Source organism: Buteo buteo, chromosome 5 (genome assembly GCF_964188355.1).
Source record: "Buteo buteo chromosome 5, bButBut1.hap1.1, whole genome shotgun sequence".
NCBI lineage: Eukaryota > Metazoa > Chordata > Aves > Accipitriformes > Accipitridae > Buteo > Buteo buteo.
The window spans coordinates 45011406-45037021 of NC_134175.1; the positions used below are offsets into that span (position 1 = coordinate 45011406).

At 36.6% G+C, this 25616-nt stretch overlaps 1 protein-coding gene across 1 annotated transcript in view; it reads right to left on the reverse strand.

The window, feature by feature from the left end:
• The window catches only part of DPP10 (dipeptidyl peptidase like 10), a 295187-nt gene that overhangs the window by 72951 nt on the left and 196620 nt on the right, over window positions 1-25616 (reverse strand). The window contains exons 6-7 of the mRNA XM_075029375.1: window positions 6344-6396; window positions 6163-6244 (exon numbers count right to left, since the gene is read on the reverse strand). Coding sequence (XP_074885476.1) covers window positions 6163-6244; window positions 6344-6396 — 135 coding nt within the window. The remainder of the gene's footprint in view (window positions 1-6162; window positions 6245-6343; window positions 6397-25616) is intronic.

A 25616-nucleotide genomic window follows, 5' to 3' on the forward strand; every position in this document is an offset into this window, starting at 1 on the left:
CGCTAGTAAGTCTTGCAAAATAATATACAATCTAACTTTAGCTGCTGGTCAAAAGTTGCTATTAAACCAGTCTTTTTGTGTGCCTTTTTTCTGTAAATATTTTCACTTTTTGGTTGAAATCTTCAGCCTCTGACACAGTAAGTTTCCCAGCTGGAATCTAGAAATGTAATAAAAATATTTGGAACAGAAAATAAAAAAGCTTTAGTAGCCTCCTTAATTTCTCCCTGCCTTTAGAAAGACATGACTTTAGCATTTGCTAGAATTATGGTCAAATCCCTTAAAGACTCAACTAGGTGGGCAATGCTCAACCATACACGTTCCCTTTCCTCATAGAAACATCTTCAGCAAGACAAAGGATCTCCAAATATGCTTTGAAGTACAGAAGTTCTGTAAGGAATCCCTCATAGATTTTAAAAAAGAAATCATACCCGAGGTTAATGTCACATTAAAATGTTCTTGTTTATTTCTGGTTTTCAGAATAAATTCAAGCAGACATTTTCCTCACTTTTACTGCCATTTGCTTCATTAGCATCATGATTAAAAGGAAAGATGAAATAAAGCCTTGACATTTCCATATGTGATTTTAAGTTACTCATATAAAAATACAGCAAGTCAAAAGAGCAAAAGACTTTGAAAATAAAAACACCAGATTAAATATATTTATTTAGGACTTACTTCATTAGCATTAATTAAGCTTCTGCTTGGCTCATGAACCCTGAGAGATCTTTTCTTCTTAATTTGCAAATGGAAGTGTTTTTGTCAGGAGGGGGTGCCAAGTACCCACAGCATTAATTACGCAAAAAGAAAACACATGGCAAGTATTTTACAGAAAGATAAGTTACCGATTTTTATAATTGTTGTACTTTGAACCTTGATAGAGCAAATAGTAAATGAAGCTTTCAGTAACTACTGGCTGTTAAAGCATCTGTTGAGCAAGGTATGTGTCTAGCATAGTCCTGCTAATTTCTCATTTACTAAAATTAGTCTAGTGCTTATCTGGGTACTTGACAAATAATATAACATCAAAGAACTTTTCTGCTGCGGTATTTCCATTTTCCAAGACAGTCTTTGAAAGCCATAGGAAAAAGCTAAAATTTTGAAGAGAAGGCAATTGCAAGGAAATGCCGTGTTAATACAGCAATTCAACAGTCTGACAGAAACTTGCATTTTTGTGGGGCAACAGGTGTTGATGGGGGGGAAGGTAAAATGAACCTCCAAACAAGACAACCAGGATAAAGCTGACTGATCACAAAGCAGAGCAGTAGAGAGGTCTTGAACTGGTACATTCATTAATAACAATCAAAGCAGGTTTTGTTCTGTTTTGTTTCTGTGTTTCTGTTCGTATGCTTGTTTTGAGGTACTTTTTTACTGGATTTTTTTTTTTTTTTTAATTATTCTTTTTGTAAAGGATTTAGTTGCTAAGCCCTATTATCTGTGAGTACCCTGTTCCATTTTTTTGGAACAAGAGGGCAATTTCTTGTTTCCTAATATCTCAAATATTTTCTAAAAATTGATGAAAGCATCCTGAATCCACAATTCAGCTACAATCAACAAATTGTTCTTTGTGTGTACAGGATAATAGGTAATTCTACACAATGATGACCTAAATTACATTAAAGTGTAGTAAAAGCTCATCTTCAGTCCTACCATTTGATAACACTATGTTTTGTTGATGGCATAAAATTTTGACAGAGAAAGCCATCATGCTTCTAGAAAATGATCTTTTTAGTATTCTAGATAGCTTTACTATTTTCTTGATTTCTGCTTTGTTAATATATGCATTTATTTATGCACATTCATACATAAGTCAATCAATCATTACTTATGCTGATCCATCCAAATATATAACCCAAGCTCCCTTCAAAAACACTTAATATATCAAACCAAAAATGAGCTCAATGCAATAAATAACACAAAGTACCTATTATAAAAACAAAGACAAAGTGACTTGCATGGATATATGTTCACAGAATGAAGTGAAAATAAAGTATTTCATGCAAAATAAACGACATGTGACCACCCAGGCAGAAGAAACTTCATGTAAAACTTTTAAGAAAAAGCTATGTCAAACTGAACAACTCCTAACCACACTTCATTTCACACCACTACTTGAAGTAATTCATCTGATAACTAATCAGAAGAATTATCCATAATGCAAGAAGCACTGTAGAGAAACACTACATCTTTAATAGAAAACTCTGCATACACTGGAGCCCAGAGGTCAGTTTTTATATTCAGGCTTCTACTGCAATACATCTCCGTAGATAGATCCAGACAGAAAGGGCTGTCCCCCTGTGTCAGATACAAGCCAGGTCCAGCACAGAAACATGAAAACCTTTGCTGCAAACTACTGGAGAAGACAAGACCAAAGAAGAGAGAACAGTGGATAAAAAAACAGGTATTTCAACCCCAGAGGCCCTTCAAAACTCCCCAAAGCATTCTCCTCCTCAGTAAAGCCTTCCTACCAGGTACGGGATATCTCTTTCTCAGACACATGCAATGAGGTCTGTAATCAAGTAAACTGGAGGCAGAAAAATGTTGATGAAACCAATTAGGTATCTTGTTGTGCTAGTTTTTTTCCCTGGAAAAACTTAATGCTGCTGTAATCGATCCTATAAAGGTGAGGTAAAGAGATAATCAACTGATTTCTTTCAAAATTTTAATCAAACATGAGCAAATATGAGAAATACATAGCAAATAAATAAGCAGCTCCCTAACATGCTAAGACACACAGAAATGGTATTTTAGATCTGGCACAGTTCTAACACAGTTAAAAGATAGCAATTTAAAGAGAGCGACCTTGAAAGCAGTTTCCAAAAATAACAGCTATGTGACCTTAAAATACATTAATTCATTAGATAAAAGTTTCTTCTCCCCAAAGGCAAACATTTTCAATTTCACCACCAAAATGTCATGACTCAAACAGCAGATGTTTCTCTGAGCTTTTCTCTTAATCTTTACAAAATCCTCTACTCTAGGTAAATAGCAAGAAACTGAAATAACTTGCAACCACCATGATAATTTGAAAACAATGGTATTAGGGCCCAGTCATCTGGTATCTCATATAAACCTAACTGTTGTTTTTCACTAGCCACACGTGGCCTGCTGTCCCATTAGACAGCCCTAGAAATTATTCATAACTGTAGACGACTTAGACTGATGCATGATTTTCACAAGGATGTAAAGTATTACTGTATACTTGATTTCACTGCAGTCACATTCCCTCCTACGTGCAATAAGCAATTCCTGGCTTCATACAAATTTTCCTGCTCAAACATTTCTATTTTTTTTCTCTTCATCTTCTTACATTATCTATTTGAAACTCTTGACAATTCTCCCTCATTCGAAGAACTCAGATTAAGATTCCTGTGCAGGCTATGTTGTTACTTAGGTCTTCTGCAGAACTAAGGATTGGAAACATCTTATTTTACACTATAGCCTATTTATTGAAAATTGTTGATCCAAGTCTATGTGTTATCCCCCATCATTTGGATTTAATCCAGGACCTTCCAAATAGTTACAGCATAAAGTTAGGATCTTTGGCTCAGTCAGACATACCTGTGCCTTGTGTTTCACATCTTGTGCTAATTTTGCTGACGAGTCATGGCTATAGTATTGCTATTCTCTTCCGCACTGCACCTGGAAGGGTGCAATTCCTCTTCATTTTAGAGATCCACATATACTTTGTTTATGTGATGGCCACAGGGTATGTGGGCATGGGTCTTTCTAGATGAAATTTTTATCTATAAGGTTAATTTGGTCTCCGCTTGTTCTTCAGTTGTAATGAATGGCTCCTGGAGGTTACTCGGGTTAATACACTATGATTATTTTGTTCAGCGTATGTATTCCACTGCTTGTTTTACTTATTATGAATTATTACTATTTCCTTTTTATACGGAAAAGACACATAAGCATTGTTTAAGAGACTTTGGTAAACCAATCATAATGTGTTTGGCAACATGGAACCATGAGACTGCATCTTTGTTTCAATCCAGATAAATGCTATTGATAGCTACTGCTGACAGATTACTATGCTTTAGATCTCTCCCTTTACGAATTCCTCTTTACCCAGTCTCACTGCAGATTGCTTCCTGTACTATCTTTATTCAAAACTCACTGATAAAGCGTTTGTTCTAACGACAAATTTTGTAACTGAGAACCATTATGGCAATGTGCCCTCAGTCACACATCTTTTCTCTGCCTAACCTGTTTTGCTGGAATGATCTCTACTGTCCTGTTTCTGCTAGAGGCAGCTGTTCTTTTGGACAGTAGCAACAACCATTATTGACAACAGTGTTCACTCATTCATGCTCCTTCTACATTTTTGGCTTGCTGCTGAAGTGGGAGGGTAATGTAGCAAGGTGTTCTGTCACTTTAGAAACCTGCTTTCACCACATAAACAGCTTCAAGAGGACACCCTTCTTATCAGCAATTCTTATGGAAGTGACCTTCAGTATCCTGTCATTGCAGGTGTACATCTATATGATGACACTTGGTATCATTCAGAGTGCACAGAAGATTTTGTGTTTTAATCAAAGTTGTTATTTCCTAATTCTGCAGACCATATGGCACCATAAAGCCCACAGTAGAGCAGATATTTTTAAAGCATGACATTAAATTTACTAGGGACATTAACAAAGATGAGTAATGTTATCCTCACTGAAGTATGAATTATGCCAACGTTTTCAAATTTGGATGATTAAGGTTGTACCTAAAATGACCCCCTATTTTTTTGCAGTTCTGAGACTTAATAGGAGTCCACCTGTGCCCATATCTGAAAGTATTCATACCTATTTCCAGAATGACAATCTCGGCAACACTGATAAAGATAGCATTATTCTGATCTATATATTATTTTTCTGAAGTTTATGATTGGTAAGTGTACTCCTGTTCTTAAGATACATCTCAGGAAAACAAAAAATTCATTTCTGAGTAATCACTGCATGTATTTTTAGTTGTACTTTAGATTACTAATCAGAGGTACAGCACAGACAAATCTCATGAACTGCAATTTAATTTAAAATATTTTTTAATTCTGTTCAGTTTTGCAAATGCATCACCCTTCTGTTAGAACCTACATAGGTTGCCACGTTCCATAATACTGCCTGGTAAATAACTCACGTATTTGTTACCGTGAATCCTGTCACCATGCTCATCATTATTAATAAAATGATGTGGCTAATTATTAAGACATACCAACCATGTTCCAATTACTTTTTCCTTCCTGCCTCCACTTGATTAACGCAATACATTCTAACCAGACAAATTTTTTACATTCCCACCATCTTGATGAATGATATAAGCAATGGGGTATATTCTCTAGACATTCAACTTCCAGCCTCTCTGCATCAACAAGTCAGACATGCAAAGAGGCTTTGGGATCATGCCTGCAGGCATTCATGAGCTTATTAGAACACTGTAACAAGGATTATCTGAATTTCTTATTCAGAGTTGATGCTTTTTTAAGTCTCTTGCCTTCAACTACCAACACAGGTCAGTTTAACATCACTGGGGTAAAACAATTTTTTTCTTCTCATATTGAGATTGGTCATGATGATCATGGATGATTTATGTTCATAAAAAATGGTAAAACTTTTGGCAGAAAACAATATATGAAACATAGCATTTCTGGTTTTATTATTAGGAATTCGTAGCACAACTGACCTTGGCAGTAATTTTCATACTGAAATGAAAACACCACTTTTCACTGAATCCATCACATCCACTTTTGGATGTTAAGCTTTTGCTTTTGCCCACAGATTTTGTTGATCTTGCACTTGAAAACTTCTCTTCACCTTCAACTTTCCTTCTCTCATAGTAGTAGCCATAAAGATGGTTATTCTGAAAATTACTTGAGTGCATATTTAGATGAAGATGTCATTCTTTCAATAACTGTACAATTAAGGATGTGATTCTTTCAACAATTGTACAATTTCCTTATTGGGAATAGACTGGAAAAAAATGTTCACATGTTTTTAATAAAAAATAAATAAATAAATAGATCCCCTAAAAGCTGTAACAGGACCATGCTAGCATCATGCAGAAATATACAACAAAACTTACCTTAAAGCTTTTTTTTTTTTTTTTTTTTTTTTTTTTTACTTCAGTCTTTCTGGAGTAAATACGTTATTAAACCACAGCATTTTTAATGACTGTGCTTACCAGTTGCTGTCCTTGGACACCCCAGGCTGCATACTGTAAAACTGAATCCTCTACTTCTGGAGGGTTTAACTCCCAAACTTCCCTTGAAAAAATGTAAATATTTTTACTTGAACACACTGGCATCACCTTATGTATAGAACCACTGACAATGACATCATATTGAAAAAACAATGTGACCTACCTTGTGTGTATGTTATAAATCACATATGAAGCTGTATAAGAATAATGAAAAACCTGTGACAAAAAAAAAAAAAAGCATAAGAATTACAAAAAACAAATACTGGATTAAACACAGACTACCATTATGATAGTCACAGTCTTTCAATCCCTGTAAACACCAATGTCTCTATTACTGAAAGAAAGATTTTATTGGATTAATTATAACCAATAGACTTGAACCAGAGATTGAATGCTGTATGAAGGACACACATACTCATCTCTTTATTTAACCAGACATTTAACCTGCACAACAACTGCACAGAAATGGTCCCAATCAGAAAAATGTATGTTCCTGTTTAACAAAAGGATTTTAAAAACCAAAACAAAACCAAACAAAAACAGCCAAGAACATACATTAGGAAAATATATCACTTTTTCCTGTGTTTCTTAATCAAAGCATAGTCAAAATGATTGTACAGGCATCACAGTTATTTTACTCGAAATGCCGACAGACACAGGTTCATATGATATTTTTCTGACCATCTGCTATGTACAGCCTGAACGACCTTCTGGGCTATGGCTCACAGAGCAGAAGAGAAAAACTGAGTGCTTACCGGGGCTTTGTTTGGTGTGGCTTTCCTTAAATGTGTTTCAGTCTGATTTTGACTGACTTTCTCTGAAATTCAGGGAAAGTTTGTTTTATCTGAGATTTTTCATATGCAGTATTTTGGGTAAAACAAAGAGCCATTTGTCATTAAATCTTCCTAATTCATCAGGAAGTTACCAGTGACTTCTGGTCTCAGAAACCCCAAGATGCTCTGGATGGGAGAGAAAAGCAAATCTAACGTAGAGTCTTATGCTGCTGTCTTTATTTGTTGAAAATTTTGTTGAAGTCGACTAGAATTGACAGAATTGTCATTTAAGTGCAAAATATCAAGGCCTGATGTATGTGGACCCAGAAGATCCATGGTGGGCAACAGCATGGTGCAGTGTATAATGAGATGTACCACCACACCAAAGGGCTAAAATCCAAGCAAACTGTTACAGGTTTTCTCTAAAGTCAAACATTAGTCTGTATACACACAGTGAATAACAGACATTTTGCTGTCTTCCAGGCTTGGGTGACTGGTTTTAACCTAGCTCATTTCTCTACCACTATGTCTTACATTATGAAAATAGAATAATTCCATAGTATTACTTAGTTTTATTATGAATTGAAATTACTTCATGGTCTTGGAATATAAAATACATTTGTGACTAATTATTACTGTAGTAAGAGAAACTCTTCTTTTTAATGTAAACCACTGTCAGAAAGCAACATGACATCCACTAGACTTACTGTAGCTTCATGTCTACAGAGTGACAGTATCTCTGCTTGGCACATGAAGGACTTATTCCTGGACAGTGTCACGCTAGTTCCAGTTAGATGGAAACAGATACAGCTGTCAAGCCGAAACCTTGATATAGATATATGTGTTGGGAACTCTTTAGTTTATTCCCGCACCAAGAATCTTTCAGTACCTCCTCCAAAGAGAAGAGACGAAGGAGGATCACACAAGAACAGAGCCATCGGAATTTGCCGCTACCGCCCATGAGAGGGGTTTCGGAGGTTGTTATTTTGTCTGGAGGTAATTCAGTAACAGAACCATCTGAAACATCCTTCCACTGACTCTGTTTCCATTATTAGCTCCCTGGCAACTCACGCGAAGAACTTAGCATGTCCTAAATCCTTGCTGGCTGATGCAGCAAGAAGCCCACAAAGGTCTGTAAGATTAGTAACTGTACTTTATGCAAGTTGAATTTCCCTTCCATAAAATTTCCCTTTTAGACAAGAATCACTTCAGTTTTCCAAGTCTATGATCATTAACCTCGAAAGTGTTGCTTCAATGAGAAGAATCACACATATATTAATAAATATGCACCAATCTGTTAGTTTTTTTATATTACAGCTTATGAAAAAGTGTTTGGTCATGCAAGGTACCAACCTCTTCTCAGAAGTGCCAAGTGTGACAGAAATAGAGACAGATTATAATAATATTATGATTGCTGTAGGAGGTAAAAAGACACCAAGAAGAATATTCTAAGTAATTTGATTGATTTTCTCTAAATAGCTATCTTAAACATATCTACTACTATGTCTCTATACTATATATACACGTATATATCTAATTATACACATAGTAGAAGGAGACTACTTGCTTACATACCGTAATGTTTAAAGTTCAGTGGGGTTTTGGGGAATAATTAACTTGGTAATAACACTATTGAGGGCCTATCAAGATAGTTATTCAAGTACTGCTGGCAAAAGAATGAGACGAACCATTGGCTTCAAAGCTCCTGCTTTCTTTTATAAATCTTATATTGCTAGAGGTAAGAGCAGATCAAAGGGACATAAATGGTTAAATCATGGTGGTTTCTGCATAGGGCGTACATTGCCAGAGGTTACCCAGAGGGGCACTTGCCGGCAGCTGTTAAAGTGGACAGTCTCGTACAGCCAGTTACAGCGAAGAAGAATGTGTCTCACCCTTCCAGGAAAGGGGAGAAGTATATCACACATAATGTGTGGAAGGCTGGTAAGTATTTAGGATAGAAATATTTAAAAAGTAAATTATTAGACAGAATATATTTCAACAAGAAATGCTAAACTAATAAGTCATTTTGACAGCTTTAACAGAATATATGTTATAACAACAAGAACACTTCATATTTCATGTGGAAACTCTCCTCTTGCCTTGTGGTAAAACTTCTATCTAAAAGTTTACGTAGAAGTATTAATGTCTTTGTGTTAAAAGTGTTAAGACCTTTGAAAGAGCTCCACAACCAGAGGAGACCAACATTACAATGAAGTCACTTTCAGACACGATGCCAACACTTTTGTCAAATTAGTCACGTTAGTTTCATTTCTTAATAGGAAGGTCATGTATAAATTACAAATAGGAAGTGTCCTAATTCATCCTGCTTGCAATAGCCACATACTGAAACACAATCATTATCGAAATTAAACAAAAAAAAGAGGATGTAGAAAATCTTTCTTTTCCAAGTCTGGCTTATACAGTAAGTCTCTAGGAAGTTCTCATATAAAAGGAAGCTTTTGTATAAAAGCTTACCTGTCTGGCTTCCTTTGCATAGAGCAGACGTCAGTGGCTGGGACCACACATCTCTTGGTCCCTGACGTACCATGTCTGGCATCACACAAGAGGAGCCCAGCTGAAGGTACCAAGCCTGACACTAACCACAGGGAGTATCAGCAACCCTCAAAATACCAAGATCAAACCTTCCACACGGCCACCAGCTGCATTCCCCTTGGAAGAGGCCTGGGGGATTCTACCCTGCAACTCTTCTTTTGTGGGATGTTCACCAATCACAAAAAAATCTGGTAATTTATGATGGAGTTTGCAAATAAACAGACTGAGAGCTCACACAGGTAAAGCTTGGGCTGCACTGCACCCTCTCATGGTGTATTTACAGTGAAGGCTGGTCACTGTCTTCACCATTTAAATCCAAAGTGCTATCATTCCTACTGCGAAATGTATTCAAACATTTCTTTTACTCCATGCCTTCTAACTGGGGTGGTATCGAAAGACTGAACTAAGGCTAATATTTAAACATGGACAGTAAATTACTCCAGCTGGCAAAAAAAAAAAGAAATGACATATTTAAGTAGTGTGAAACTGAGGAAAAGAGAGAAAGATTGTACTGAAAAAAGACTCATCTTCCAGGTAGAAAGAGGAGAATCAATTAATGAATACGGACACAGGGAACATCTCTAAGAAGTGAAGCAATGTAGGAGAGCAAAGCCTTTTAAAATATTAAATGCAGTACAGTAATTTCTGCACTGTCATATCAGTGGAGGGAAATGAAGAGGGGAAAAAGGCCTAGCAGAATTTATTAATATAGCTATACATGTTAAGATGGGACACTGTGAGGAGCCTTACCTCCACAAGTGGCATGTATGCTTGCTAGGGTTCAGGCCTTTCTGACAATTAACTTGCCTGTTTCTATTATGATAAGCTGGAAAATGTTCCCCACAGTGTTAAGAACCGTGAAAATGGCTTTTTTAGATCAGACAGACAGCATACCTTCCCTTCAGTATAATTTATTTAATTTTTCTTTTCCCACAGAATGCAGTAGGTAACAACTGTTGCATATTATATACTTCTTCTGAATTCAGTCTTTCATCAATTCATAAACTGAAGACAGGCTTTCATGTGATGCTGCTCAACATTGAAAAAGTTAGCTGCATTTGTATATGGAAAAAAAATTAAATTACAGAACTATATTACAAAGGACCTAAAAGAAAAAGGTGAAAAAAGTATTTCAAGACAAACTGCTCCAGTCAAAACTTACTGAAATAACGATCTATTATTCAGCTAACAGCCAACAATAAAAAAACCACACTTATCAATCACAATCTGAACTTTTAGATGACATATTGTTTGGGGTTTTAGATGTCCTTTATTTTCTACCTTTCAAGGAATGGAATGTCTGTCTTTCTAAGGTTTCTGAAAATGAAATACTGTCATGGAACTCAATGCACAGCAAGATGCAGGAAAACAATGTGCCCTATACACTTAGCCAAGTACATTCCACTAATTCTGTAATATACACCAGAAAATATTCAGTTCGCTGTCCTTGGGTAATTTGGAAAACATCCCTTAGCAGAATAGTGTTTGTGCTAAAAAGCTGCCAAGAAAACCTCACCAGCAGTATTTCTACAGAATGATGAGGACCCTCAGCTCCAGGGAAATGGAGGAGAGCTGATGACATTAGAACCTCGCAGCACTATAATCACAAAATGCTCGGGCATGCCAAACACCTTGACACATCCTTTATCCATTTCCTATATTATAAACAACATTCTTTCACATGTTAGTTATTTAGAGGAATAATGATGCCTCCTCGCTAGCACGGCTTTTTGCAAGGTAGTGAACCGACTGTCTGTATTTTAATTTTTACCCATGCAGTCACCCATACTCTGAACTCATCTCTGTGGTTCTCAGTGCTGCTAGACTCTGTAGATTCTCCTTTCAGGTTCAAATAAGACATCTCACAGGGCATAACAGTCCTCAGTCTGAGCAAGAACGATAAAGACTGACATATATGTTAAGCAGCCAAATGAGGTATATCTCTCACACACAATATTCCTACAGTAGGTATCTATTTATTTGTATTGTACCTAACAAATAACAAAGAGACTATTTAAAAGCCATGCCCTTCCCATTAATTAAAAAAAATGCAGCAGAGTATCACTAAATAACTGAAGTTGCAGAATATGCCATCATGCTCATCCCACTTATCTCAAAACACATACATTGACTTGGAAAGAGGCAGTTTCTCAGATAAGGTTCAAAACCGTACAGATCTTTATGATTCATCAGTGAGGTATCAGATCTTTTATAGGTTAATTTACACTTTCGATCACAAGACTACTAGTCTGAATGAAAAATGATTATACTACAATTCTATGAATTAATTTAATCAGAATTAAAACCAGAATAATCAACCTTGGCTGTGGAAAGTTTTAACTGCTGCAATATATGTATGCCTCCCAAATAGTATTATTCATAAAAAGGGAAAGATCAAGAAGCTGCTTTTGTTGCTTCACACGCACAAGTCAGTTATTAGGCAGTTCAAAGCTAAGACAACCCAACCTGGAAAAGGTTTTGTGTGCCTGAAAGCTCTTCTATTTTTTCCAGCTACATCAGGTGGTCTAATAAAAGATATTGCTTCTTTCCACAAATCTTGTCTCATTTATCTCTTCAGGCCCTCACATCTGTAACAACGTTACTGAGAAACAGTCTTGAGCCCAGCTGAAAAAAAGGACTACGTAAAACTAAAGATGATCCTTTCTAATTAATAACCTGTGTTATAGCATATATCATCAAACGCACCTGAACTGAGAAATCAAGGAAAAAGACATGCTGAAGCAGAGAAATAAACAGGAATACATCTTGCCAAGGACACTCACTTCTTCATTCATCCATGGCCCTTCTCACTTTTTAAAATCTTTCATAATACATTAGTGAAATGGTTCGGCATGTTTTCAAACTGCCTCAGTGGGTGCCAGACACAGTCTGAAGAACAGCAACATGAGTAGGATTTTGACTTCATCCTCTTTTCTACAATTGAATTAAGCATTTGAAGAATTACTGAGAAACCTACTTATGCTCAAAACCCAACCAAAAGACTTTGCCATGGTAAAGCGATTACAGGGCCAAGATAAAAGGTAACCAATCATTCATCCATCATTCATGCAAGGAAGTACTCCCACACAATGACACATGGAATCTCATTCACAGCTCCAGGATCAAACCTTCAATAAAGACTCAAAAATTCAATTTAGAAAAAGAAATGCAAACATATATGCTTCCTTTTTTGCCTTTGGGATAAAAGTGTCGTAGAAGAAAAATGGAACCTGCAGAACATGCTATGAACTACAAATAATAAGGAAGTACCAGACACAGAGGGGAGAGAATATGAGGGGAACATAATGAAATACAGACACACAGGATGGTTACCGAGACCTTTGGAAGGGATTACTGGAATTAATGCACACCGCTCGCGACACGGTCCCATCAAAAGCATGTGACATAGCAGACAATATGAGACTGTGTTGATGACTTTGGGTAAGTCTATCCCACAGATGCACACAGCCCATCTAACTCCACGTGATTTAACCCCAGTTAGCTGGGAGTGCAACGAAGTGCAATGCTGAGCTAGTTGTGCACGAGCTTGTGATAGAGAGCTTTGGCACGGCTTCTCAAGCATGGTACTGCACTGATCCAGCCACAGCATTTTCAGACCGCAATTAGTATCTACACACAGTGCGACGACATACAAGTTAAGACTAAAAGGAGGTTGGGTAGCTCTATAACATTCCGTTGTATGGTAGAGATCCCACTTCTGTTACTTAATTTTCAGCTAGCATGAAATGAGCCAGCCAAAACAAATAATAGTGTTATGTATTTTCAGTAAGCCAAGTTACTATATATTCAAATTCGCTCTCTATACAAAATCACAGCCTATACAAATTATACAAAATTATACAAAGTCTATACATTTTAGCTATATAAATTATGCAAATTATATCTAAGTTATTTCTCCTCTAGCTAGTGACATTTTACTCAGTTTTGCTCAGTGTACACTGGTGTAATTCAGATTTCCAGCAATGAAAATGAGAAAAGACTTTGAGCAGGTCATTAATGTCATATACAAACTCTTTATTCTGCTACACATTTGGAGAACACCAAATTATTTGTGACCAGATTTCATCCTTTGTGGGAGTCTGCTGAAAGCAAATGAGTTACAGTGGGAGGGTGTCAATCTGCTTTATGCCATCAGGATTCCAAGCAGCAACTTCTTGCTCTCCAAAAAAATGGATCAACATTCACATAACAAACTTCTGTTCTTCATTTCCTTTTTATGAGCTTTAAGACATGTGACTTTGCTAGGACTGCAGTGCAAAGTGAATGGAATCAGTATCTAATGTGCTGAGCCAGAACTTTCACAAAACAATAAAAATGATATATTCTTTTCTTCCCTTTGTATTATGAGACATGTGACACCCCTGTTAGTAAAACCCGTGATGGAGTTAGTAAGATGAAATTAGTAGCAGCATGACTATTGCCAAAGGCAAGGTACAGCTGCTGGATCCTCCATCCATTTTGCAATTTATGTGCTAAATAAATTAATAATGTTAATGCTATCAATAACATTATTAGGTGAAATCCACCTTTCTTTAAAACTTCATTATCGTTCACTTCAAATGTTCCCCATTTGCCTGTCTAGTCTGACTCCATGTGTTTTCCAGCATAGGAACTGCTTCTAAAGGGGATTAATCAACTAAATATGGCATGGTCATGTTTGGTTTTCATGTAATTGGCTGCTTGAGAGCGTAAAAAGTGAAGAGAGATGTCTGTAGCATTAAATTCCAAGCCACAGACACATGAAAACACTATGTAACACTTATACTACAAATGAAGAGTTTGAATAAAATACACACTATATCAATAAGGGACTGACTCTGTGTGTTTATGAAAATAATATCGGTTAAATTTTAGAATTCTGTTGATTTCATGCCATGGCAACAAATACAGTGAAACCTCAGACTGTATATTTATACCAAAGCTCAACTCCCTTAAGGGTAGAGGCCAAAAATGAAGTACAGTGTGCTTCAGTAAAGTGGTACCTTTTGTTCTAGGGAGGTATAGTGTTTGGCTGTCATCTTCCTGGTCCTAGATTCAGCAAGAATTTAATCACGTGAGTTAATGACTCATTTCATATGGATTACATCTGGGATAGAGAGAGGCATGGAATTTAACTCCTTCATGAATTGTGGATTTGTACCACAATCCAGTAAATCTTTTCAGCTTACCTTAATTTTAAACTGCAGTTAATGATACATTAATTCATAGTTCATACAGCTAGAAAGGACTGCTATGATCATCGTGCCTGACCATCTACATCTGAAACAAAGTTTATGGGACTTCTCATTTTAAATAGTATGATACACAGATTCCCAGTGTGTTCTTCAACGGGTTTCAGAGTAAATCCTGAGAAACAACCAACCAAAGAGTCTATAATAATGAGATGATGTATTTCAATGCATCTTTGAATCCTATTGTTTCTACCCAATTCTGGAAGCAAAAATTCAAGGTAAATTTTGCCAATGTGGATGTCTAAATCTCTATGTAGTTTTGCATAATTTTTGGCCTTTATAGGTGGAATATCTTATTTCTGAAAGCTCTGTGTCTAATTGCAAAAAGTTAATCTAAAATAGCTTGATGCATTTGAGCACTGAAGTTAAATGACAAGGTTATAACTTTGCAAAGCATCACATTTATTTGTTTCAATCAACATCAATTACTCGTCATGATTGATAAGAACCACTGCATATCATTGGTAATAATTTATGGTTAGCATTAATACTTTAGGGTATGAAATATTGCCAGCCATAACAACTATATGCTGCCAAACCAAAATAAATATAAAGGCAAGACATTTCTAGACACGTAATTTATCTGTAAGAAAAAAGGCTGTCAAGGAAGCCTAAACAAAAAAGTGCCTCTAGAAAACCTGCTAAAGCTTCAACTGTTCCACATATAATTTTTCAATAAGATTAATTATCTCAAGAAAAAGAAATCCACTGCAGAATGTTAATTAATTCACAATCAATTAAACTCAGTTCATCTAACCAACAGTAATGTAATACAAACCACAGTTCAGAATAACTGCAGAAACTTCTTTTTCTTCTCCTACATGAAGAGCTGAGATAGACCACCCTATATTTGGATATGCAACTCCATCATTTTTGAATATATAATAACTTCAGATGAGTGAATTATTCAAAAAAGAATGTTCTGCATTGCTACTTCTGAAAGCCTCATATATCACTGTCACTTGAAATTCTATTAGTTACACTATCACGTAAGATATGTTTCTTGAGTCTTGTATGAGATGACATACGACAAAAATTTATATGAATTTTTTCTGGCTTATTCACCTTCAGCATTAAAAACCAGGTATGACTTCACTGAAATCATTGTTACATGACAGCGAAGCTGGTAAGTCGCAAACCTCAAGCATAATGTGTGCATTTTTTACATTGATACACATGTATATGCACATCAGTCTCAAGTTTATGCTCGCACTTGTATTCAGTATGATTAAAATTTTGACTTTACAAATTTCAGGATTTATAGAAACCTATCTTTTCCTGAAATGATTTGCAGGCAGCTTCACTATGTGCATGCATATTTTGATCTGGACGAGCGCAAGGAGAAACGGAAGATAACAATTCTGACAACACAACCAGAACTTTAGCTGCTAAGAAATATGAGGCTGGTGAGGATGCTTGCTTCTGGTCACTGCAGCTGAGGATACTAGATCTGTCTTAGAAAAATGTGTACTTAAGTGCTTTAATACTGCCTGATACATAAACACTCTGATCTCTTTACAGGGTCCTTCCAGTATAACTTGAATCCCATACGAGAGGCATCCTTTATGGGGAAACTTGGACTGAGTATCTCCACGCATATTGAAAACTGTTAATTGAAACCCAAATATGTTTTAAATCACTAATTCTTGAAGGCAGAGCTACATTAAGTCTCCTTAGAGTGTTTTGTGATGGTTTAATTCAGTTTGCTCTTTGGGATACTGTGGAACAAAGAAACGAGCCAAGACTTGGTTTTCTTCTCAGTTTTTCCAAGGTAATATGTTTCTCACATATTGTATTTATTCAAACAGATTGCTAAAGAGAAAATTGGCAAATGCAGAAAAAATACCACCTTGTTTTGAAGAGACACACTTCTACATGTGGTGATACAAAAATGTGCATAAGCTGATTCAAGTGAAACATTATGTGCAAAGAAATGGGTAAAAAAAGTTGTTGAGAAAATATTTTCTAAAACCACACTCCATATAAAACGAAATGTTCAGGTTCAGAGCACAAAACTGAACTCAAGATGCCCTGAAATTATGAGGATGCAAAAGAAAATCAAGGCATACAATGGGACAATTTTGAAGTAAAGACCACAGTCTCAATATATCTTTTTCTTCTCTAGACAATCTGACTCACTCAGGCAGCAGTACGAAAGCAGATACGGGATGCTCCTCTGCTGTTTGCTCACAAATGACATAAGGAGATGAAAAGACCCTGTGGAGCTGGAGAAAGGACAAGCAATGAGATAAGTGGCCTGTGGGTGTGAAGAAATGCAAAGGGAAAATGGAAAAGAAAACTGGGCTGGGGGAAGCAAATGGGTAAACCAGCAAGAATGCAAGATGGAAGAAGGAAGACAAAAAGATAGGGCTAAAAATATCAGAATAGGAAAAAAGAGAAATAATAAAAAGACAGGATAAGTTCAGAACAAAAGAGAACTCAGTCCTTTAAAGGGCTGAAAATGAAAGGAATCAGATCAAAAGAGAACAGGCAGCAGGGAGGGAAAGCAGTAAGCAGATCTGCAGTGTGTGGGCATGGCGGCTGGAAAACACAGGCTCTTGGGGCTGATGAAGGAGATTTATGCAGAGCAGACTGGCATTTAGAGCCGCCTTCTTTTGGAGGATAGAAGACATGAGTGAAAAAGGCAAACGGTTTTCTCAGGAGTCTGACAGTTCACTACTTGAATCCAGGAACTTCCTGCCTTACAGTACCTTGCTTACCATTGTCATTAATTGCTTAGCGTGGATATGCCACATGGAAGACCAGGAATGCAGTGGGTGTTTCTCATGTAAGAAGTCATCTTCTCTGGGAGTCTCCCACAGTGATAACCAAGACACCTTTAATGGTATCTCTGGGTGCTAGACTGTCCAGGGAATTTTTTGTATGCTACTGTTTTGGTTTTTTTTCCAATAGCATTCAATTCCTCATTTAGTCTTTTATAGAGTTTTTGTGAGAAAATGACTGTCTGTCTTGACTTTGAGTATTTATCTGCCTGTAGGTTGAGCTATGAACAGGTTTCCCAACTACTTTTGAAATCCATGTGGTTACATGCTTTAGTACCGCAATAAGACATTTATGACTCAGCCAACCAACATGGCCAGGACTCCATCCCTGCAAACCATTCCCTAGAAACCCCGTTTAAACTCTTCAAACGATTTAAACACTGCAATTTAGATTTCTCCCCTTCTTAAATCAGTTCGGCACTGGAGTGCGAACTCCAGTATCTTCAATAAACTATACCTATGTTAAGACAGCATGAAAAGAAAATCTTGTCCGTAGGAGTAAGTTCCACAAGCATCACTCTGGCTAAATTTCATCTTTAGTTTTAAACTTCCTTTTTGGTCATGCCCTATTCATCTCCCTTACCTCTGTGATTTCTTTGGTGCTGCTGGTCCTGCTAGCTGGCTTACATTGTTCCCCTTCTGTTCCACTGCCTTGTTTCAAAACTGAGCAAAATATCACCTCCATATGCAGTTTCCAACAATTGAGCTCACAGCTAGTTATCCACTCCAGCACTTCCCATTAGCAAGCCATGATGCTGCTTGTAGTCAACTAGGCCTACCTTCACTAATTTTCTCTTATTGTACCATGTTTCTGTATTAGTCTCTGTTGTGGCCGTTTTATGATATTAAAGTTCCTTTGATGGGGGTAACATGAAGTAGACTCTTGTAGTTAATAAAAGACCTCTTCATGATGAAGCGATTAAAAGGTCATGATAAGAGAGCTATTCATTTAGTACAAGGGACTACTTCATGGTGATCTCAAAGAAGCTATAACAAAGTGATGAATACCTCACACCAAACTCGGCTCTCCAGGAAATATCTAATCTGGTGCTATATTTGCAGACAATAAATAGAATTAAAAAGGTTAAATTTGTGCAGGTGGTTGACTGCCTTCACTGAAACATCAATTTATTGCCTAAGACCCCAGGCTAACAACCTTTCATGCTCAAATACCCAAAAAAGACTTGTCCTTACTTTAAAGGAACACAAAAATTGGATAATAAAAGGGACACATCTTAATATTTCTCTAAAAAGCGGACCCAACCATTTGATCTGTTAGGTTTGTCACACTATCAGTGTTCCTCAGAGCATGAGACCGAAGCTTGGTTTAAAGCATGATGTGCAACAAAGACAGCTTTGCAAAGATGTGCTTAAAACATTTCTCTGGGACAGTTACATAAAGGTCTAGTCTTTGCCATCTACTTCAAGGTATTTCAACTCTGTCTATGTATTTTAAAAGATCTTTCATTCTATCTGTACCAAAGTAACTGCTCACTCTCATTTTGCAGGAATTCACTTATTCAACACTCCTCCTTTCAACACCGTTGAGAGATGCAAATGCCAGCAGATTTATCTGCTTTCCTGACTGACCTGTTGGCCTAGTCAGAGAAGAGACAGTCAGCCAATTTTTCTTTGATCAAGGAGCCAGGAATGCAGCCAATGCCTCTTCTGAGAAAGATGGGATGGGTTCCTCATGCATAATGTAGATGGGAGAGACCCTTGCCATACAATGAGCTACAATAAGTAGATTGTGAGACAGGATGGTTAAAATGTTTGAAAAACACACAGACCTTTTCTGTCTTTGGGCATTTGCTCTGGGACAAAGTTTTCAATTACAGGATTATGTATTACTTCTTAAAAGCCAAAGCAGTGCCAACCATCTCCATTTATATCCATTTGCATGGTGGATTCAACTATGTTGTTGCAATGGTTCTTCTAGTGGAAGGAAGCTCTGCCTTAGCATATTTTAAGCAATGACCTGGGTCAGGCTGACCCTTTTCCTTCAAGCTAAGTAATACTATATTACTAGAAAGACACAGGCTTTCCATGAAAGTTACTTGTCCCTGCTTCAATGAAGAAGCAGCAAGTTCCAGATTCCAATGATAAAGGAGCTAGCTTGATACTTCACTGCCTTATTTCTCTAGTTATTTTGTTCTTTGGGGAAATGACTGGTAGAGTGGTGGTGGGTTTGGGGTTTTGTTTTTTTTAAATATATTTTCCTCCTTTTCCTTTGTAGAATGTTCTTACCACATCTTCTGTTCTATTTTAAAAATAGAACTTTTTACTTATTTTGTTCTTGATGTTAAGTATTTCCCAGAGAACTATTTTCTGCTCTGATTGCACAGTCACAGAACATATCAGACCCCTTGTTAAACTGCATTAGATACTAGCTCTTGGTAAGGAATGGCAAAACAGCTTTTTTTGTCTTTTTTTAATTCACTCACATGAGATCACCATTAACGGTGTACATAGCAATGGCTACTGGCAAAATTTCTTCATTACTGCCACATATCCTCCTTCCATTACCTCCATGTAACACGGCTTTAGTTCCTCTTGTATTAACATATCTGATAAAATGCAGTACAGTTTGCTTTCTGTTTGCACTGTGCTTTTGGTAAGACGTTTAAAAGGGTGCTGGCAACTATGCCATTCATCATCTTCACCTACTGCCTTGTCAAAGCAGAGAAGGGCAACTTCAACTTCAAGAATGAATTCAGCAGAATAGAAGAACTGTATATATTTTATTCATCTGTGTTGGTTGATACAGAACATAGCAAAAGTATGGGTCACAGACATTTCTGCATAACTGATAGTACAGATGGTATTGCTTGTATTAACACGGCTCCCCCGAGAATTAATTTTGTTGTGATGGTAGACCTTTCCTCCCTGTCTTTCAACATTTCATAATTTTGTTGATTATAGTTATAGATTTCCCCATCTGTCAACTCACTAGCTTGCCTATTTCCATCCAGAGACATCAGTTCCAAGTATTTCATTAAAGCCCTGTTCTGATAATCTGTGCAAACAAGATTTACAAGGTAGTGCATCATGCTTACAAACTGACTGCATTTCATGGTGGTTGCTAGGCATGTGAACAGTGAACAGTTATTGGTTTCGAGCTGTCGTAGGACACCTTTTACTATGAGATACAATCTCAGGTTGCTATCTCAAGTACAAAGCTGCACCACTGATTACACTTTAAAAATATTTCTTTAATAATCTCCAAGTAAAAGCTGCAGTAACTGTGCTCAAATTCTTTCATATCAGTCATCAGCTAAGCAAGTATCAATAACACTATGTATTTTCTTGTACATGATTAAATGTTTCCATGATCCAGCTTCACTACACCAAGTTAAGGACCCAGCTGGAGTTGCTCTTGTAACACCACTGCATGGGCTACAAGTCAATTTTCAAAACCTTCTGACAGGACACTTGCATATTTTCTGATCTTCTATTCTGACCCCAAAATGTTTGTGAGAAAGCTAGTGATTTCAGCTAAATAACAATAATAAAAAAAGTTCGATAAACCGGATCTTTCTATGATTTATTACAGAGGATGTTCTTTTTGCAGTGTTCTTCTGGTAAGCACGCTTAATTTCAAATGTATTCATCATTGTATATACTGAGTTGAACGTGATTATGAATGTGATCTTCAGAGGGACTTTTTTTTTCTTTTGTGAGCCTCTGCCCTAGTGACCAAAACTATTTTTTTTATAAAGCTCTGCCTATGAGCTTCACATAGGAACTGTAACTTTTGGATGAAACTTGTATAAACAGAAACATTAAACTGTACATAAACCCTCTGCCAACCCCATAATAATTAGAAAAGGAATATAGTTCAAGAAACAAGTAAAGATTCTGGTGGGTTTTGCTATAGCAAAGATTAAGAAGCTCAACAGCCAACTCTGTGAGAAGTGAATTCAAATATGTTTGTAAAACCCAACATAAATGTTTCAGATTATATTTTGAAGCAAATAATCTAGATTCAGATTTTGACAGCTCACCTGACAAAGGCAAGTTGAAAGGAAAAGATTCTCGACAAAAGAAATCCTCTGTTAGGGAAGCCTATGCTCACTTTAGGCCTTTCAAATCTAGATACTGGTAAAAATAGTTCACTGCCTGATCCTGTTAACCATTCCCACCTGTGATGTGGGAAAAGAGATGGCTATAGGAAACTTCTGTCTCTGATGAAAATCTTTTTATTGATCTCTGTAAACTTTGGTTAGTTCATTAATGTGTGATTTGTATCCAGAAGCAAGTAGTACATTTAAATATGCATTATTATTAAATTGACATATATGCTCACAGTAGTTCACTCAGATATATATGTATAGATAGATACATATAAAAGAAATGACAACTGCAGATTTTCAGTTATTTGTACAATTGAAACCCTGAAGAATTATTTGTTGATGGAGATGAACTAAGTAGTCAGCAACCCACAGGGGTAAGTTATAACTTCAACAGATTATTCTATGTTGGAGCTCTCTTGCAGGGACAACAACAATACCAGGGTTCTCTCATGGCCGTATTTGACATCATTTTCAATGCTGCTTCTGCATAAAACATATGTGGGGAATAGAATTCTAAAATTTCTAAAGATGGATGCATTTAGGTGTGAGATGAAGTCAATGAGACGTCAATAAGTCAATGAGATGCAAGACTTTGTCCTGGTTTCAGCTGGGATAGAGTTAACTGTCTTCCTAGTAGCTGGTACAGTGCTGTGTTTTGAGTTCAGTATGCGAAGAACGTTGATAACACTGATGTTTTCAGTTGTTGCTCAGTAGTGTTTAGACTAAAGTCAAGGATTTTCCAGCTTCTCATGCCCAGCCAGCGAGAAAGCTGGAGGGGCACAAGAACTTGGCACAGGACACAGCCGGGGCAGCTGACCCAAACTGGCCAACGGTGTATTCCATACCATGGGACGTCCCATCTAGTTTAGGAACTGGGAGGTGGGGGTGGGGAATCACCGCTCGGGGACTAGCTGGGTGTCGGTCGGTGGGTGGTGAGCAATTGCCCTGTGCATCATTTGTACATTCCAATCTTTTTGTTATTGCTGTTGTCATTTTATTAGTGTTATCATTATCATTATTTGTTTCTTCTTTTCTGTTCTATTAAACCATTCTTATCTCAACCCACGGGTTTTGCTTCTTTTCCCGATTTTCTCCCCCATCCCACTGGGGGGTGGGGAGTGAGTGAGCGGCTGCGTGGTGCTTAGTCACTGGTTGGGGTTAAACCATGACACTCTTAAAGACCGTCTTTGGTGCTTATCTGCACCTTTAGGCACTCAAATACCTCTGTAAATCTGACATGTAAGCCCTTGGAAATTGTTACCCTTACCCTTTCCACATGCACTAAAGCCATCATAATCAAAACAAAGAAATCCAAGTGATTTCACATCAAATACCTGATGTAAAGTGCTTATATTCCTCTCACATACTCAAGTGGAGCAAATTCCATAATATAACCACTTATTTGACATTTAATTCATCTTCCTTGTAATTCAATGGGCAGAATTAAATGATTAAACCTAAAGTGATTATGTACATAATGAGTAAAAACAGATCAATCCTTTTTTTAATTTCAGTAGTGGGGGTTATAAAAATGTTTAAGCACCTTTAATATGAGGAACTACCTAGTAAAATTCACATTTGTGTCTTTTTAAAAATAATAATGGGACTTTAATCAAATTAAGCTTCTTAGATTTCTAAGTAAGCAGTGGCTATTTTATTATAATCCACTGGCCAGATTCTCAATTGCTGTACTGTTGTCTAACTCTCTGGACTCTGTTGAGCTATGTCCATTTTGAACATCTATGTCTTCTTTTAAAATACTTGATTTTGTCTTTTGTTTTTTTAAAATGTGGTTTACTTGTCATAAGAGATACACAATAGGCCACATACTCAAGAGGGAGAACAGCCATTTCTGTTTGGTCTGTATCTTGACCACCAAGTTCCCTGAAAGTTTCTCTTCCCTTACAGAAATTTATTGTCAATTTAGCAAAGTCATTACAGAATCTCTGTTACTAATAAAGGTGTAGCAGTTTGAATGACTCTTACTCAACTCCCTTTAATTATGTTTTACTTATAAGTTCTATACATTCAATATGGAAGCTGAAATTAAAAAAAATACACAGAAACATATATGATGATCCAGGCTTCTTTCGAAGATAAGAACCATGTGTCACCTTAATACAAACAGCAAACCTTTGTAGATGGTGAGGAGGAGGGATAGGGTTCATAGTAAATCCACCCTCTCGCAGGGTGCAGATTTATTCTAAATCTGTTTCTGTGGCCCAACACTGAGTGGTGTAACCGGTCCAGCACTCTGTCTCAAAGTCCGGACATTCTCTGATTGAATTCAATAACAGAATTTCACAGTCCTCAGTGGTACAGAGCACAGCTATCCTCAGGAACATAAAGAGCCATTTCACCCATCTATTTCATGTGTAGACCTCAGCTTGTCATTAAACAGATAAATGTTTCATAAGAGTCTGCGGAGTGACCTTACTACACACCATTCCCATTCCAGCTAATATTAAATGAGCACAGACATATATGGATTACATGTGAATGTTTTAGGAATGAGATTAAATGTGACCCTAAGAATTAGTACTTGTTAAAAAGCTGATCATTCCTTCTTCTCTCTTTCAATATTAAAGAATGATAATCAGTAAGAGCAGCACACCCTACAAGCACGGCACTACTGATGTAATACAGGACACACACAGGTCTCTCTAGCCTACTGCTGGTTTATATATGGGTGCAAGCTATATGATTAATCACATATTCATTTAGTGGGTTAGGAATTTATAAGGGTCTATTAAGAACTTTATTCTTTATTAGATGTGTCAACTTTTTCCTCAACTTTTTTTCCTGTTCAAATTAGGTCAGTGGTACCTGACAGCTCAGATATATATAACTCAATGCTACTGAGTTCTTTCTGTTAGCAGACACTTCTCTACCAGTACTTAGGAAGCAGGTAAAGTTAGTCAGGTAGCTAATGATCTGCTTTTACAAAAGAAATTTTAACTCTCTCATCGTCCATTCCAGTTATTAATTGATGGGGCTTCCTACAGAAGACTGCTTTCTTTACATATGTATTATTCTGGTAGAGCTGATCTAACAGGTTTCACACTCAGGAGCCTATTACTATTTTTATCTAGGAGAACCTGCATTTTCCAGTATTCCCAAGCACATCCTTTTAAATTTCCATTTGCATTTCTGGCATAGCTCCTACCTGAATGAATCTCTATTAGACCACCATTAGCTGTAAAATGTAACACTAAAATTCTCTAGTCTTCCCATTATGGCTACTGCAGCTAATCTGACCACTGAGTTTCTCGAGCAATTACCCTTCTGGTGACTGTAACTCTGAAATACAAAGATGAGATAAAGACATTGTAATGCTTTGTACAGCAAGACTATCTAACAAGGCTATCCATTTCATTCCATACTAATAATAACACATTTACTTCTTTAACATCTTCTCAAAGATTTTTATCACACAGCAAAGTGTTGCACTATATTCCATAAATACATTTTAAGAAATAAAGTGGTTTGAGTGTAGAGCGCTCTGTCCACAGCGATTTAGCAGTAAGTTACAAGTTATCATTAACTTTCTAACACTGACAGATGATTCGTTGTCTAATTAAATTAGCATGCAATTAATTGAGTACTAAACTGCTGTGTGAAAACTGACAAAAACACCCTTCTTTGGAAAAAAAAAATTAAAAAACTGCCTGTAAATTGACATTCTTCAGTGGACTTCTCAAGTGCAACTTCATTTCACTTTAATTAAATATTTGCTAATAAAAAAGAAAGCCAACTAAAACTGACTTATCATAATTCATAAATACAAATGTTCTATCAATATAGCAAATTACATTACTTTTCAGTAGGACAGACACCAATAAATTTTAGAACTGTCGTTACAGAATATTAAGTTGAAATTCAGTTTTCCATTTATATCTGAAGGCAAAGAGCGTTTACTTCATGATCTTCTTTTGGCAATTTTTTTATTCCTCCTAATCACCCGATTTTCCCAATCATGATGTGTTTTTTCTCCATGCTGTA